We start from the raw sequence: 12788 nt of genomic DNA on the forward strand, positions 1-12788 counted from the left end.
CTGCCACCTTAAACTAGCAAAAACCAGCTAACAGCTTATGCTGGTCTTAGCTGGATTTTCACTAGGGAATGCCTCTTCAAACTACCAATAATTTCAATAAAACAGCAAAATTGTTGCACACTGAGATGAGTGTCTGCTATAACAATTGCACTCACAAAACACCATTTTATTTCACTTCATTATGATTCAGATGTGATTGAAACTGGTGTTGTCCGAGTGGGTGAGTTTGTTAAAAGTGGGTGTAGGCAATCCATCATCCTTCATTGGTTTGCATGAAAGGGCATAATTGACTGAGCCCATGGTCTGTTTAATACAACAGAGATCTACTGTTACCTGGCTAAACTAATCCACTTTATCATCTGAACATTTTTCTTGCCATTTTAAATGTGCTCACAATAGACTAGTACATCTGACAGTAGTGCAGGTTCACTTTTAAACCTATTACACATTTTTCACATTATTATAGTAGTTCATACTGCTTAAGTAATAAACCAACATAAAACAGAGTAAGGTTTAATAAAACAATAATATGTAGCGCTTATTTTATTTAGAGCCCTGTTTCATGCTCAAACTTAATGAATCCAAATGAATGTATCAAATACAATAATCATATTCTTGTTCTTATGTTTTTTCCTTGTATCTACAGTACTTGCCTGTTGTTTAGAACTTTTTTGATTATGGATGCGTTTTAAATTTCTAAACTTGTTTGCACAGGTGTTCACAGTATAGTGTTAAAAGGCAGTTAACTCTTTCTCCGCCATTGACGAGATTTTCTGTCTTTCCGCAACTTATACAAACCGGAAGTAGCGCCTCACGTGAAAGAGAAAGAACTCTGTGTATGTTTTAAAGATCGCTCTGCATCTGATCTTTATCAAATGTCCTTCGCAAAAATGCTTTTTGCTCAAAATTGGGTGAGAGGTGATTACAAGAGAACTAGGATGAAATCGTTTTTTATGTTTGAAAGCAGAGGGTCTGTTCTTTCATTTGATATATTGTTTGTTTATATATTTAAAGAAGAAAATTTTCTGGAAGGCATTAAACTTTGTGAAAATCATGAAAAATGCTGGCGCTGGCTGGCAACTTTTTTTAAAAACGCTGACGGGGAAAGAGTTAAAATTGTGTGTATTTACACTACGTTATATACAGGTATTATATACATGCTTTTTTATATACTTATATTTCTTTTTTGTTAGTGTTGTATTTTCTTCAAAACACTACTTACTTTAATTTTTTGTCTTATTGCAATGACAATCATACATGTGTTTGTTTTTATTTCAAAACTAAAGTGAATGCATTTTTTATAGTCACAGCATATATTTGGATAATTAAAAAATGTTACCATCTTCATAATATATATATAGTAGTTTTTTTCCCCTAAAAAATATTTAGATAATATTTCACTGTCAACAGCGGGCCTTTAACTTGAGATTGCAACTTGGGGTCATACTGCCACTGTAGTCTAGTGGTTAGTGTTGTTAGACTTTCAGAGAATCACAAGAGGCAGGACTTGAAGAGAATAGACAGTCTTTACTTGAGGTTAGTCTTGAAACACAAACTCAAAATACAGGTCTCAAAAGGTAACAAAGAATAAGTAGTAGTAGTTCCTCAAAGACTGGAAACAAGTAAACATTCCAATAACAAAAATTACCAAGCAAGTAGATCACAAGGTATTTGGCAAAAGTCTCTCAATAAAATCCTAGACCAGAGTTACAAGCAAGAGTCTCTAGAGATGTAGCAAAACAAAAGTATTTCAAGACTGAGCAAACATCCAAAAAAAGCTTGGTCTTTTATACACACAAATACTAACAAACTAGACACATGTGATATACCAATAAAATAATCATGATCAGAGGAAAGTGGTGGAAGACCTTGTATTCTCTGTCTCCCTGTGCTGGACAGACCATGGTGTGACAGGGCCTCCCCTTTTACTGCCGGCTACTGATGGATCAGGACGGTAAGGATGCAGGTAATGAAAAGTTTGGATCAGAGTCCAAGATGTCGGGCTGGTACCCAAGTGCGCTCCTCAGGCCTATACCCCTCCCAATCAACCAGGTATTGAAAACCACAGCCATGACATCTTGAATCTAACAACCTTTTCACTGTATCCACCTGTTTCTTGACGTCAGTGTGAGGGCCGCCATTTTTTAACTTTCCTGTTTATGACTTCCGGTGAGACACTGAAGCTAATGGTAGTCTAATGTGAAGGACACAAGTTTGCTGTTTTGACTGGCTGTTTAATGTTTATTATTAAATCCAGAAAGAGGAAGACCAACATAATTTGTGCTGTTAGAAGTTGCCATAATAGCTAATACAAACGCAGTTAATCTCTACAAAACATTTGTTTTAACCATAATACATGCACAAGAACTGAATGTGTATGTGGCGCACATGCACTCATGATCTGTATTTATTAAACCGAACTAGTAAAACCTTTCATAGAAACTGCCAGTAAACAATAAATACAATAATTGTTTAAAAACAATTAATATTATGCTGATAAAAATATGCTGATTTAGCTGATTAGCTGATCATAAACAAGTCCATAAAAATTTGTTGTTTAAAAAAAACTCACACAAGAGGGACAGTTGTGACATTTTAAACCAGCCCCTGAAAAGGTAAAAACACAAAATCTTTGTAAATTCCATGTACAAACACTCGACTGACTTTCCCATTGTAAAAATACTGGTATGTCTCTGTGCTTTTATATTTGCGCATTGAAGACCCGTCACGTCTGATCAACAACACGAAATTATCGAATATTTTTTCATATATCAAGCCACTTCTTAATTTCATCCTTACACTGGTTCATACATGGCAGGTGTAGTAAATATTAACTGTTTAAATCAGGTGTTATGCGTGCTCCCACAACACAGTTGTCTACCGGCTGGCTGGCCCAGAAGTCGCGCACAGGAAGGGAAATATGTCACATCACTTACTTCCGCATTCGAGAAAAAGGTGGAAATGTGGGTCCACCTTTTATGATGCGAGAGAAGGAGCAGGCACTGGAGGAGACAAAGGAAAGGTTATTAGAAATTTCAATTGAGACACTTGAAGGTCTTACTCTTATTGAACTGGGTAGGGCAATGTGGAATATGACTGGGATAATTTGTCTGACGATTCTGAATGGCATGCCCCCACGGCAGGACATCAGACCTGCTTTCCTTGGGAACAAACAAACACCCCATTGGGACATCATCAGGAATGTGTGTACCGTAAAGTGCCTCTCGTACTGTATTATCAATGGTTGCAAACAAAAAAATGTGGTCTCTGAGGATGACGAACTTAAGGAGGTGGTCCATCTGGGAAATATCAGACTGACGTGACAAGGCGTAAACTTTAACATTTTTTGATCCAGGTCTATAAGAGATCACAAAATTAAAATGGGTAAAAAAGAGAGACCATATTGCCTGTTGGGGGTTAATTTGGTTTGCCTGCGGTAGGTAGGAAAGGTTCTTCTGTTCTGTCCACACAACAAAAAAGTGCTTAGACCCCACAAGCCAGTGGTGCCACTCCTCCAGTGCGAGTTTAACAGCTAGGAGCTCTCGGTTTTCCACATCATAATTTCTCTCCACTAAAGACAGTCTTCTGGAAATTAAGGAACATAGATGAACCCTATAATTAGAAACAGATCTCTGGGAGAGCACCGCTCCTACTCCCACTTCAGATGTATCCACCTCCGCAATAAATGGTATTTCAGGGTCTGGGTGTACCAAGATTGGGGCAGAAAAAAATAGCATCTTTAATCTGTAAAAAGACCTCAGAGCCTCTGTTGTCCAGTGAATGCGAGTGGGTGAGCCTTAAGGTGAGAGCACATATAGGAGCTGCAATAGTGCTAACATTTAGAATAAACGTCCTATAAAAACTGGCAAAGACAAGGAACCTTTGTACCTGCTTGAGGGTTTTAGGCTGGGGCCAGTCAGTAATGGCAGATGCCACTCTTGGTTCCATCTGGATGCCTTCTTGGAGATAACATCAACTAAAAAGGAGACTTGGGACACATGGAACTTACACTTCTCAAGTTTTACAAAGAGATGATTCTCAAGCAACTTTTTTAGAACCTGACATGGTAAACATGTTCCTGTAGAGAGTTGGAGAAGATTAGTATGTCATCCAAATATACAAAACAGAACGGTTCAACATCTCCCTCAAGACATCATTGATGAAGGCCTGAAATACAGCTAATCCAAAGGGCATGACTTGGTATTCCCAGTGGCCCGTTAGGGTACTGAAGGCTGTCTTCCACTCGTCTACCTGCCTTATCAAGCTATATGCATTCTGTATGTCTAATTTTGAAAAAAAAGCTGTCTAAAGCATTTCAAAAGCAGATACCATGAGATAAAGAGGGTAACAATTCTTAACAGTTATTTTGTTGAGTCCTTGATAATCTATGTATGGCCTAAGGCCACCATCCTTCTTAGCAACAAAAAAGAAGCCGGCACTAGCTGGTGAAACTAAAGGCCATATGAAACCAGTTTTAGAGCATCCTTAACATATTCATTCATTGCCTTAGTTTCTGGGGCTGAGAGGGAAAATAAATGACCCTCTAGGGGAATGTTCCAGGAAGAAGGTCAATTGCACATTCGTAAAGCATATGGGCTGGTAGATTGGTAGCTCGTTGTTTGTTAGCTACTTCCTTCAAATTATGATAATTGGGGGGGGGCATGAGTGTCAAGTCTATTGTACTTTTCAAAACATAGTCGCCCACCTCTTTAACCACAGCAAGGATCCCCTTGCTATTGCGTATGGCCAAAGGAGAAGAAGTGAAATAGCCTTTACATGAAATCCCCAAGTAGAGAAGAGTTCCTGAGGACCAAAAAAACTAGGGTAATGAAGCTGGAGCTAAAGATAACCAAGGATCAGGGGTTCTCTATAGAACTTAATAAGATAGAAAAAGATTAGCTCATGGTGGTTAGATTCAATGGTGAGGCGCAGTGGAACAGTTGCCATCCAGTGCTTCCACTTTCCAGGATGAAGGATAAGTCTCATAGATAATATACATCTTCTTTACCAAGTCAATATCCAAAAAGTTATCTGCTGCACTGGAATCCACAAATGCCTTCAAAGTAATGACCCTCTCTTTGGTATCCCACCAAGTAAGAGCAGCGGACAAAAGTAAATGGGAGTGAGAAGAGTCAATAAGGTCCCCTCGCCCCCTAGCGAACTTTTGTTTTTAATACTAGTTGAGCACATAAGGGGAACATGTAATTCGAAACTCCACAATAGAAACAAGAGCCTTCACTCATGCATTTTTCTCGCTCCTTGAGTGATAGGCAAGTCCCTCCTTTGTTGAAGTCCTCCTTAGATTCAAGAGCGTTTTGGTGTGATAACATGGGTTTAATTTCAGGAGTGTGATGTTACCTTCTTCTCTCACGAACACAATTGTCGATGCGGATAACCAGAGTTATAAGATCCTCCAAACTTAAACGCCAATCTCGACTAGCTAGTTCATCCCTCACTTCCTCTGAAAGACCACAATAGAATGTGGAAACGAGAGCCTCAGGATCCCAACTTGCCCTCAGATGCTAGGGTACGAATCTCATTCGCATAGTCAGCCACAGCCTGATGTACCTGATCTGGTAACCTTCTTTCCGCTTCACAGCCACTGACTGGATGATTGAAGATTTGTTTAAAAGTCAAAAAGAGCAGGTCCCCGGCACTCAGTCGAACAGAAAAGGAAAAGAAATTAATAAAAAACATTTATTAATTTTTGCTTAAGTCATATTAAAACAATACAGCCAACAAATGGTCTTCTTCAGGGCAAAGCAACCAAACCACTTGTTTAAGAGTCTCAGTGAACACTTTTACATCAGAGCACATGGAGGACTGTTGTCTACAGAGAGCTAAGTCCAATCCAGTGCACAATCACTCAAGGAAATTATGTAGGCAATCTTGGCTTTCTCAGAAGCGAAGGTGAAAGGTTGAAGCTCAAAGATGAGGGAAACTTGAGTCAGGAAACCCCTACAGGTTCCAGGCTTACCATCATAATGCTGATGGGCCTTGATCTTGGGTTCCAGGGAAATTGGTGGCGTCACAGGTTCTTGAGGCAAGTCTACTTGAAGTTGTTGTAGCGTCTCACTGATCTGGAGCCTTGAACACAAGATGTGTCATTGAAAGTCCAACAACACTTACCACTAGACTATGATGGCAGTATGAACACAAGTTGGAGAGAATCACAGGAGGCAGAACTTGAAGATAATAGATTTAATTGAGGCTAGTCTTGAAACACACACTCAAAATACAGATCTCAAAAGGTAACAAAGAATAAGTAGTTCCTCAAAGGCAGGAAACAGACAAAAACGGGGAGTACCAGGCAAGTAGATAATTTGTAGGTATTTGGAAAAAGTCTCTCAATAAAATCCTAGACCAGAGTTACAGCAAGAGAATTTAAAGATGTAGCAAAACAACAGTATTTCAAGACTGAGCAAAGATACAAACAAAAGCTTGGTCTTTTACACACACACACACACACACACACACACACACACACACACACACACACACACACACACACACACACACACACACACACACACACACACACACACACACACACACAAATACTAGACACAGGTGATAGCAAACTAGACACAGGTGATATCAATAGGATAATCATGATCACAGGGAAGTGGTGGAAGGCCTTGTATTCTCTGGCTGCCTCTGCTGGACGGATCGTGGTGTGACATTCACAAAATAAAGCATTCATCCCTCTAATTTTATACCTGCTGATACAATGAAAAACGTTTTGACAAACCTGACAAGACTTATTGCTTAAACTTAATATATTTTTATTTTAAACTGAAATATGACTTGATGTGCTAATCTTATCCACCAAAGACTGGAATAAATGATATTTGTGATGATATTTCTTTATCTGGGTAAATGAAACACAAAGGAAAAATGCCAGGAAAAATGACAATGAATTGGACTAGTTGTGCAGAAGCTGCTTGTATCTAAGTAAACTGTTACTGCTTACCAAACTCCTGACAGATGTTTGATGACATGACTCTTCCTAATGAAGACTCCAGGGACAGGGTCCAACCACCGGCTGAAAGCTTTTACACACAATTTACACAATCCTTAGAGGTGCAAACTGCTTGCCCCAAAAGGCTGATATAAACCGTCAGACATTCAGCAATTTTCCTGTACTTAAATGTGATATGTGTAAAGGTATTCATGAACTGGACATGGATGTATAGTTATTTGTATCTCATTTCCTCTTGAGAAATGTATACACAGTACCATCTCTATGCTTGATTTGTCTGTTATCCAAACAACGACAGATTAAAATCCATCATTATTTTTGCCATTTTATGTAGTTAACATCCATTTGCAATAAATAATTCACTTCAGTTCAATCCAGTCAGAATGATTTACCTCTGTGTGCCTTGAGATCACCCAGTTCACCCTCCACAGCATCTCAACTGCAACCATAATCATCAGACTATCAGACAATATTTTACAATGGCTTCACTGCCTATAATAGTAGCCTTTAAAAATCTCCAAATAGTTATTTTTGTTAAACTTAAAAATTAGCTACATGGCCTAGATGACATCAGCCGATAAAAAGGGAAGCTGAGCTAGATTTCGATGAAAGGTTACAAAGTCCATCTTTAATCTTTAAAAGATTGTGAATCATTAGCAATAACTCCAGCATTGTCAATTAAAAAAAAGTTACATTTAGGTGACTTTAAACCACAATGCAGAATCAGACCACACCGAGAAATAAAGTTTTTTCATTTAAAAATCTAATTTACTAAAACAGCAGAAGCAGAAGCTTCGACCCTGACACCGTGAGCATTACATCGCAGTTTCACTATTAATGCACACTGACGACTGAGTACTACTAAAGTCAAAGATATGTTAAATAGACTGCTGTATGGAAAAGGCAGCGTGCCTATGTTAACTGCTTCCAAAAGGGTAGGATTAGCAAATGGAAATGGCCTGAGCTGTGGTGTCTGGCAATGACACACAGGGGAGTGATGATGCTAAACATCCTTTTCCGTGTGCCCTGCATTTGCACTACACAATACAATCCCACGACACACACCGTAAGGCAGAAAACACCCTCACTGGGAGCTTTGCTCGACAGCCCACATGACGGATTTTAACCCGCGTTAGTGACAAACCGTAAACATCTGTGAGAAGAGGCTCCCGAGAGCTAGATTGTTCTGTCCGTGAGGAGAAGCCAGCTAAAATGGATGCCATCTAAAAACCATTTAGTCAATGACGTAAGATTAAATTGAAGTATATTATCAAGACACTTGCATTGAAATTCAGCATTCAAGAATATAGCTCATTTCGTTTACTCTCCGACACATATTGCAATAAATGTGTGCCGGCTTCACTTTCAATCTGTTTGACTGGTATCTAAAAATGACTGAAAATCAGGTACTTAAATCCAATCATGCTCAGATTAACATTTTTTCTTTCATGTGTTTCTGCAAAATGGAGCAGATTTTATTCCCCCCTCCTATTTTAAGAAGTATGGATACACAAGACTAATTATTGTATAGTAAGGGACTCTACAGTAGGTCACTGATCGTGCATGAGGACCGATATTCAGCACCCCTGTGGAGAAATGTAGCTATCTCTCTTTTAATCAGAATATTTGTCATAATTACTGTTGACATCCTACAGGGTACCACCTCAGTAATTTTCTCTGTGGAACTTTACATCCTAATATGTTGATGACTTGATTACATGTAGATTATTTATCAACCACAATGGAAGACTCCTGCACTATATCTTCCTATCATACAATGTGTTAGTGTGTCGAAGAGACCAAACTTTCTTTCAAGTTGAACCTCATTATCAGGAAAAAAAGAATACAGCACAAAGGTCATATGGATTCATTCTCACTACACATTTGTTGTTACTTACACTTTTAAAAGTAATTGACCAAATATATAATTTTTGTGTTTTATGGAAGTAAGCAAACAATAATATGTCAAAGACTGAGTAAACACTTGTGATTTTCTCACTTTTTAGGCACATTGTGGCCAGTTCATGTAGGCCGATGCTTTATTTTAAAGTGGACCTCTTATGCAAAATTCACTTAAACATGGAGTTTGAACATAAATGTGTGTCAGCAGTGTGTGTACACAACCACCATATTATGAAACCCCCTCCCCCCAAAAAAACAAAAAAATTAAACCATTTTCATTTTTTTAGCAATGTTATGTCACATTGAGCATAGTTTCCTCCCTAGGTAAGTTGTGAAGTATGAAGCGCAATGCACACGTCGGTAGCCAGTTTGATATGCATAAAATCGTGCACAGAGTATATATTTATACAAACAACAAAATTATAAACACAATTTTGTTTTGACCCTGTTTTTCTAGACCTTAACTCTCAAATATTGTTCACAAAAAGCTGTGTTAGTGAGCACTTCTCCTTTGCCGAGATAATCCATCCACCTCACTGTTGTGGCATATCAAGATGCTGATTAGACAGCATGATTATTGCACAGGTGTGCCTTAGGCTGGCCACAATAAAAGGCCACTCTAAAATGTACAGTTTTATCACACAGCACAATGCCACAGATGTCGCAAGTTTTGAAAGTGCAATTGGCGTGCTGACTGGAGGAATGTCCACCAGAGCTGTTGCCCATGAATTGACTGCAGTTCGCTGTAACCGACTTGAGAGGGCAAATGCTCACAGGGGCATTTGGCACTTTGGAGAGGTGTTGTCTTCACAGATGAATCCTGGTTTTCGCTGTACAGGGGAGATGACAGACAAGCGTGTATGGCTTCATGTGGGTCAGCGGTTTGTTGACGTCAACATTGTGGATTGAGTGGCCCATGGTGGTGGTGGAGTTAGGGTATGGGCATGTGTATGTTATGGACAATGAACACAGGTGCATTTTATTAATGATAATTTGAATGCACAGAGATACCGTGAAGAGATCCTGAAGCCCGTTGAAAACATCCCAGTTCTTGCATGGCCAGCATACTCACCAGACATGTCAACCATTGAGCATTTTTGGGATGCTCTGGATACAACAGCGTGTTCCAGTTCCTGCCAATATACAGCAACTTTGCTGAGTCATTGAAGAGGAGTGGACCAAAATTCCACAGGCCACATTCAACAACCTAATCAACTGCATCGGGTAAGGCAAATGGTCTTGGACCCCCCCAATACAGTAAAACTGCACATTTTAGAGTAGCCTTTAATTGTGGCCAGCCTAAGGCACACCTGTGCAATAAACATGCTGTCTAATCAGCATCTTGATATGCCACACCTGTGAGGTGGATGGATTATCTCTGCAAAGGATAAGTGCTTAGTAACACAGATTTAGAAATATATTTGTGAACAATATTTGAGAGAAACAGACATTTTGTTTACATAGAAAAAGATATTTAGATCTTTAAGTTCAGCTCATGAAAAATGGGGGTACAAACAAAAGTGTTGCGTTTATAATTTTGGCCAGTTTACAAACAACTAGTTTAGTTCTGTAATTTTACTGGTCAGAAAGTGTGGTGTATTTTAGATTATTATGCCACCGGCACGTATTGAGTCAACATGTTGACTAATCTCGGCTTTAAAACTCAATGAAAAGATCAGACGTATAAAGCCACAGCACACTAACTTCAGTGCATTAGTAGTCAGGAAGTGAAATGAATCACTGGTTTGATTGACATGCTGTCTGGCACTGGAGGTGCTCAACGGGCCTTTGAGTCTCACATCATGGTGCCACCTACATCCTTGGTTATTTTGGTCCCTTGAAAGCAATTCTGCACGTAATGGATCATGCCGTTTTATATGCGATGCGATCCCATGCAGAGGTCATTTGTTTTGTAGGTGTAGCACTGAGGTAATTTCCACGTTATTCTGCAGCCATTTCCTTCAGCTTTTTCCCCATGCATTTCATATAGAATGCTGTATGATTTTTTTCTTTTGATTCTCAGAATGTCACCAAAGATTTTCTTATGAATTACTTGCACACAGTTTAAAGTCTAGTGTGGCAGAAACATAGAAACCCTATTATACTTTCTAAAAACCTGTGGAAGGGAAAGTGTTTCTTGTTTTCAGATGCCTTAAAGCAGTGTCGCATACAATTCTGGATGCTTTCAGGCTGAGTCTCAGTGTGGACTCTTTCTTTCTGACACAGCCCAGAGCCGCATGTATAACAGGATTAAGACAATCTGCTAGTGAGACTGATAATCTCATGCACAGAAGGGGAAATGGCTCAGTTTCTCTTTTCATTTATTTATCTCATCCATTCGTCTATTTCACGCACGTTTGCCTCGGGCTCCACATTTCAGCACATTCACTGAGCCGCTAAAGAAAAGCTGAGTGCCGTTAAGAGACGCTAACCTCGCCTGTTCACCTTTACCAGACAGAGGCAGACAGCCATTAATCAAAACGAAATGAAGATTTGAGTCGACGCTGCAGTCGGAGAGAAACATACTTTCAGGAGAAAACGGCTCTGCACAACATTTCAAGGTTAAATCTGTTTGATGATTTGTGTTTGCTAGAGGTTGCGCAATTGAGTACTTTGGTGAGACGTGAAATGTTTTCGTGTGAATTTCCAGATCTCGAGACAAATGTCAGTGAATGATTATTGATTAGGTCAATGACGCAAACATGTGAAAGGGGCATTGATTCAATCGCTGTTTGAAATATTGATTGACAACATAAGAGGCACTGTAGCATTAGGAATTTTAGGAGCTGTAACATTTATACATCTGGCACAATTTAAAACCACCTTTAAAGAAATACGTACACTGTAAAAAAATCTTTGCTACCTTAATTTTGGTTTAGTTTAATCAACTCAGATTTACAAAATAATAGTAAGTTGGAATAGACTTGTAAATCTGAGTTGATTAAACAAAACATTTAGGGCAGTGAAGAATTTTTTACAGTGAAGAGTAGAGATCTTGTATCAACCTAACAGCATTTGTTTACTTGTCTGCGCATTATCTGCTCATACGACTGTTTACCAAATAAATATGATATATTGATAAGTTATTTTAATATTGAAAAAAGAAAGTGTAAAAGTGAAATAAAAGACATAAAATTAGCACAGCTAGGAAGGAAAACATTTGCTATTGAAGGGTATGCTCAATGAATTGTTCTAACTAATGGTGAATGAATGAATGTCTTACCCATAGGTGTACCAACTCCATAGGCCTTGGAGTCGATGAGGCCTCCGATCTGTGTGAGGTTGCAGTTGCGTTGAGTGACAAACTCGATGGTGGTGGATTCCATGAGGAAAGCGTAATCTGATGTCAGGACACGCTGGATCCCCTCCTCAATGCTCTTCACCATGACCGAATGTCTGCGACTGCTCATGAACTCCCACATTTTATCATATGTGGAGATCTTCGTTTTCTAGGACAGAAGCCAAATTCATTATCAGACTTTTCAGAAACAAATACTCTGTCTTTTAACCAAGAGTGACGGAGCTTAAGTTAGTTTTACCAAGATCGAATTGCTAGTGTTTGAGAGTTTACCTTCTCATGTTATCATTTCATTCACGTTTTTAAACTTTAAAAACTGAAATTGAGGATAAGCTGAATAAAAAATAAACCTATTTTAATTAGCAACAATATGCAATTTCAGCTAAGCTATAGTATGTAACAAAAAATATTTTCATGCAAGTATTCAGTTTATATATAAATATTATTTTAATTATTTTTGATTGAACATATGGCTGGTAAAAACACTAAACAAATGTCATCAGGTGATCCGACAAAGCCCAACAAGCGACTTTGATGTCGAGTTTGATTAGGCGTGTGAACTACAGCCTTTAGGAAGAATTATGTTGGTGAAAATAATATTTATTT

The 12788-nt window shown here is 38.7% G+C and overlaps 1 protein-coding gene across 3 annotated transcripts in view; it reads right to left on the minus strand.

Moving 5' to 3' along the window:
* Positions 1-12788, minus strand: part of grik2 (glutamate receptor, ionotropic, kainate 2) — a 231945-nt gene that overhangs the window by 22250 nt on the left and 196907 nt on the right. For all 3 annotated transcript variants that reach the window (XM_073871825.1, XM_055209417.2, XM_055209418.2), the window contains exon 14: positions 12108-12333. In XM_073871825.1, the coding sequence (XP_073727926.1) occupies positions 12108-12333 (226 nt within the window). The remainder of the gene's footprint in view (positions 1-12107; positions 12334-12788) is intronic.

Source organism: Misgurnus anguillicaudatus, chromosome 10 (assembly GCF_027580225.2).
Source record: "Misgurnus anguillicaudatus chromosome 10, ASM2758022v2, whole genome shotgun sequence".
Taxonomy (NCBI): Eukaryota; Metazoa; Chordata; class Actinopteri; order Cypriniformes; family Cobitidae; genus Misgurnus; species Misgurnus anguillicaudatus.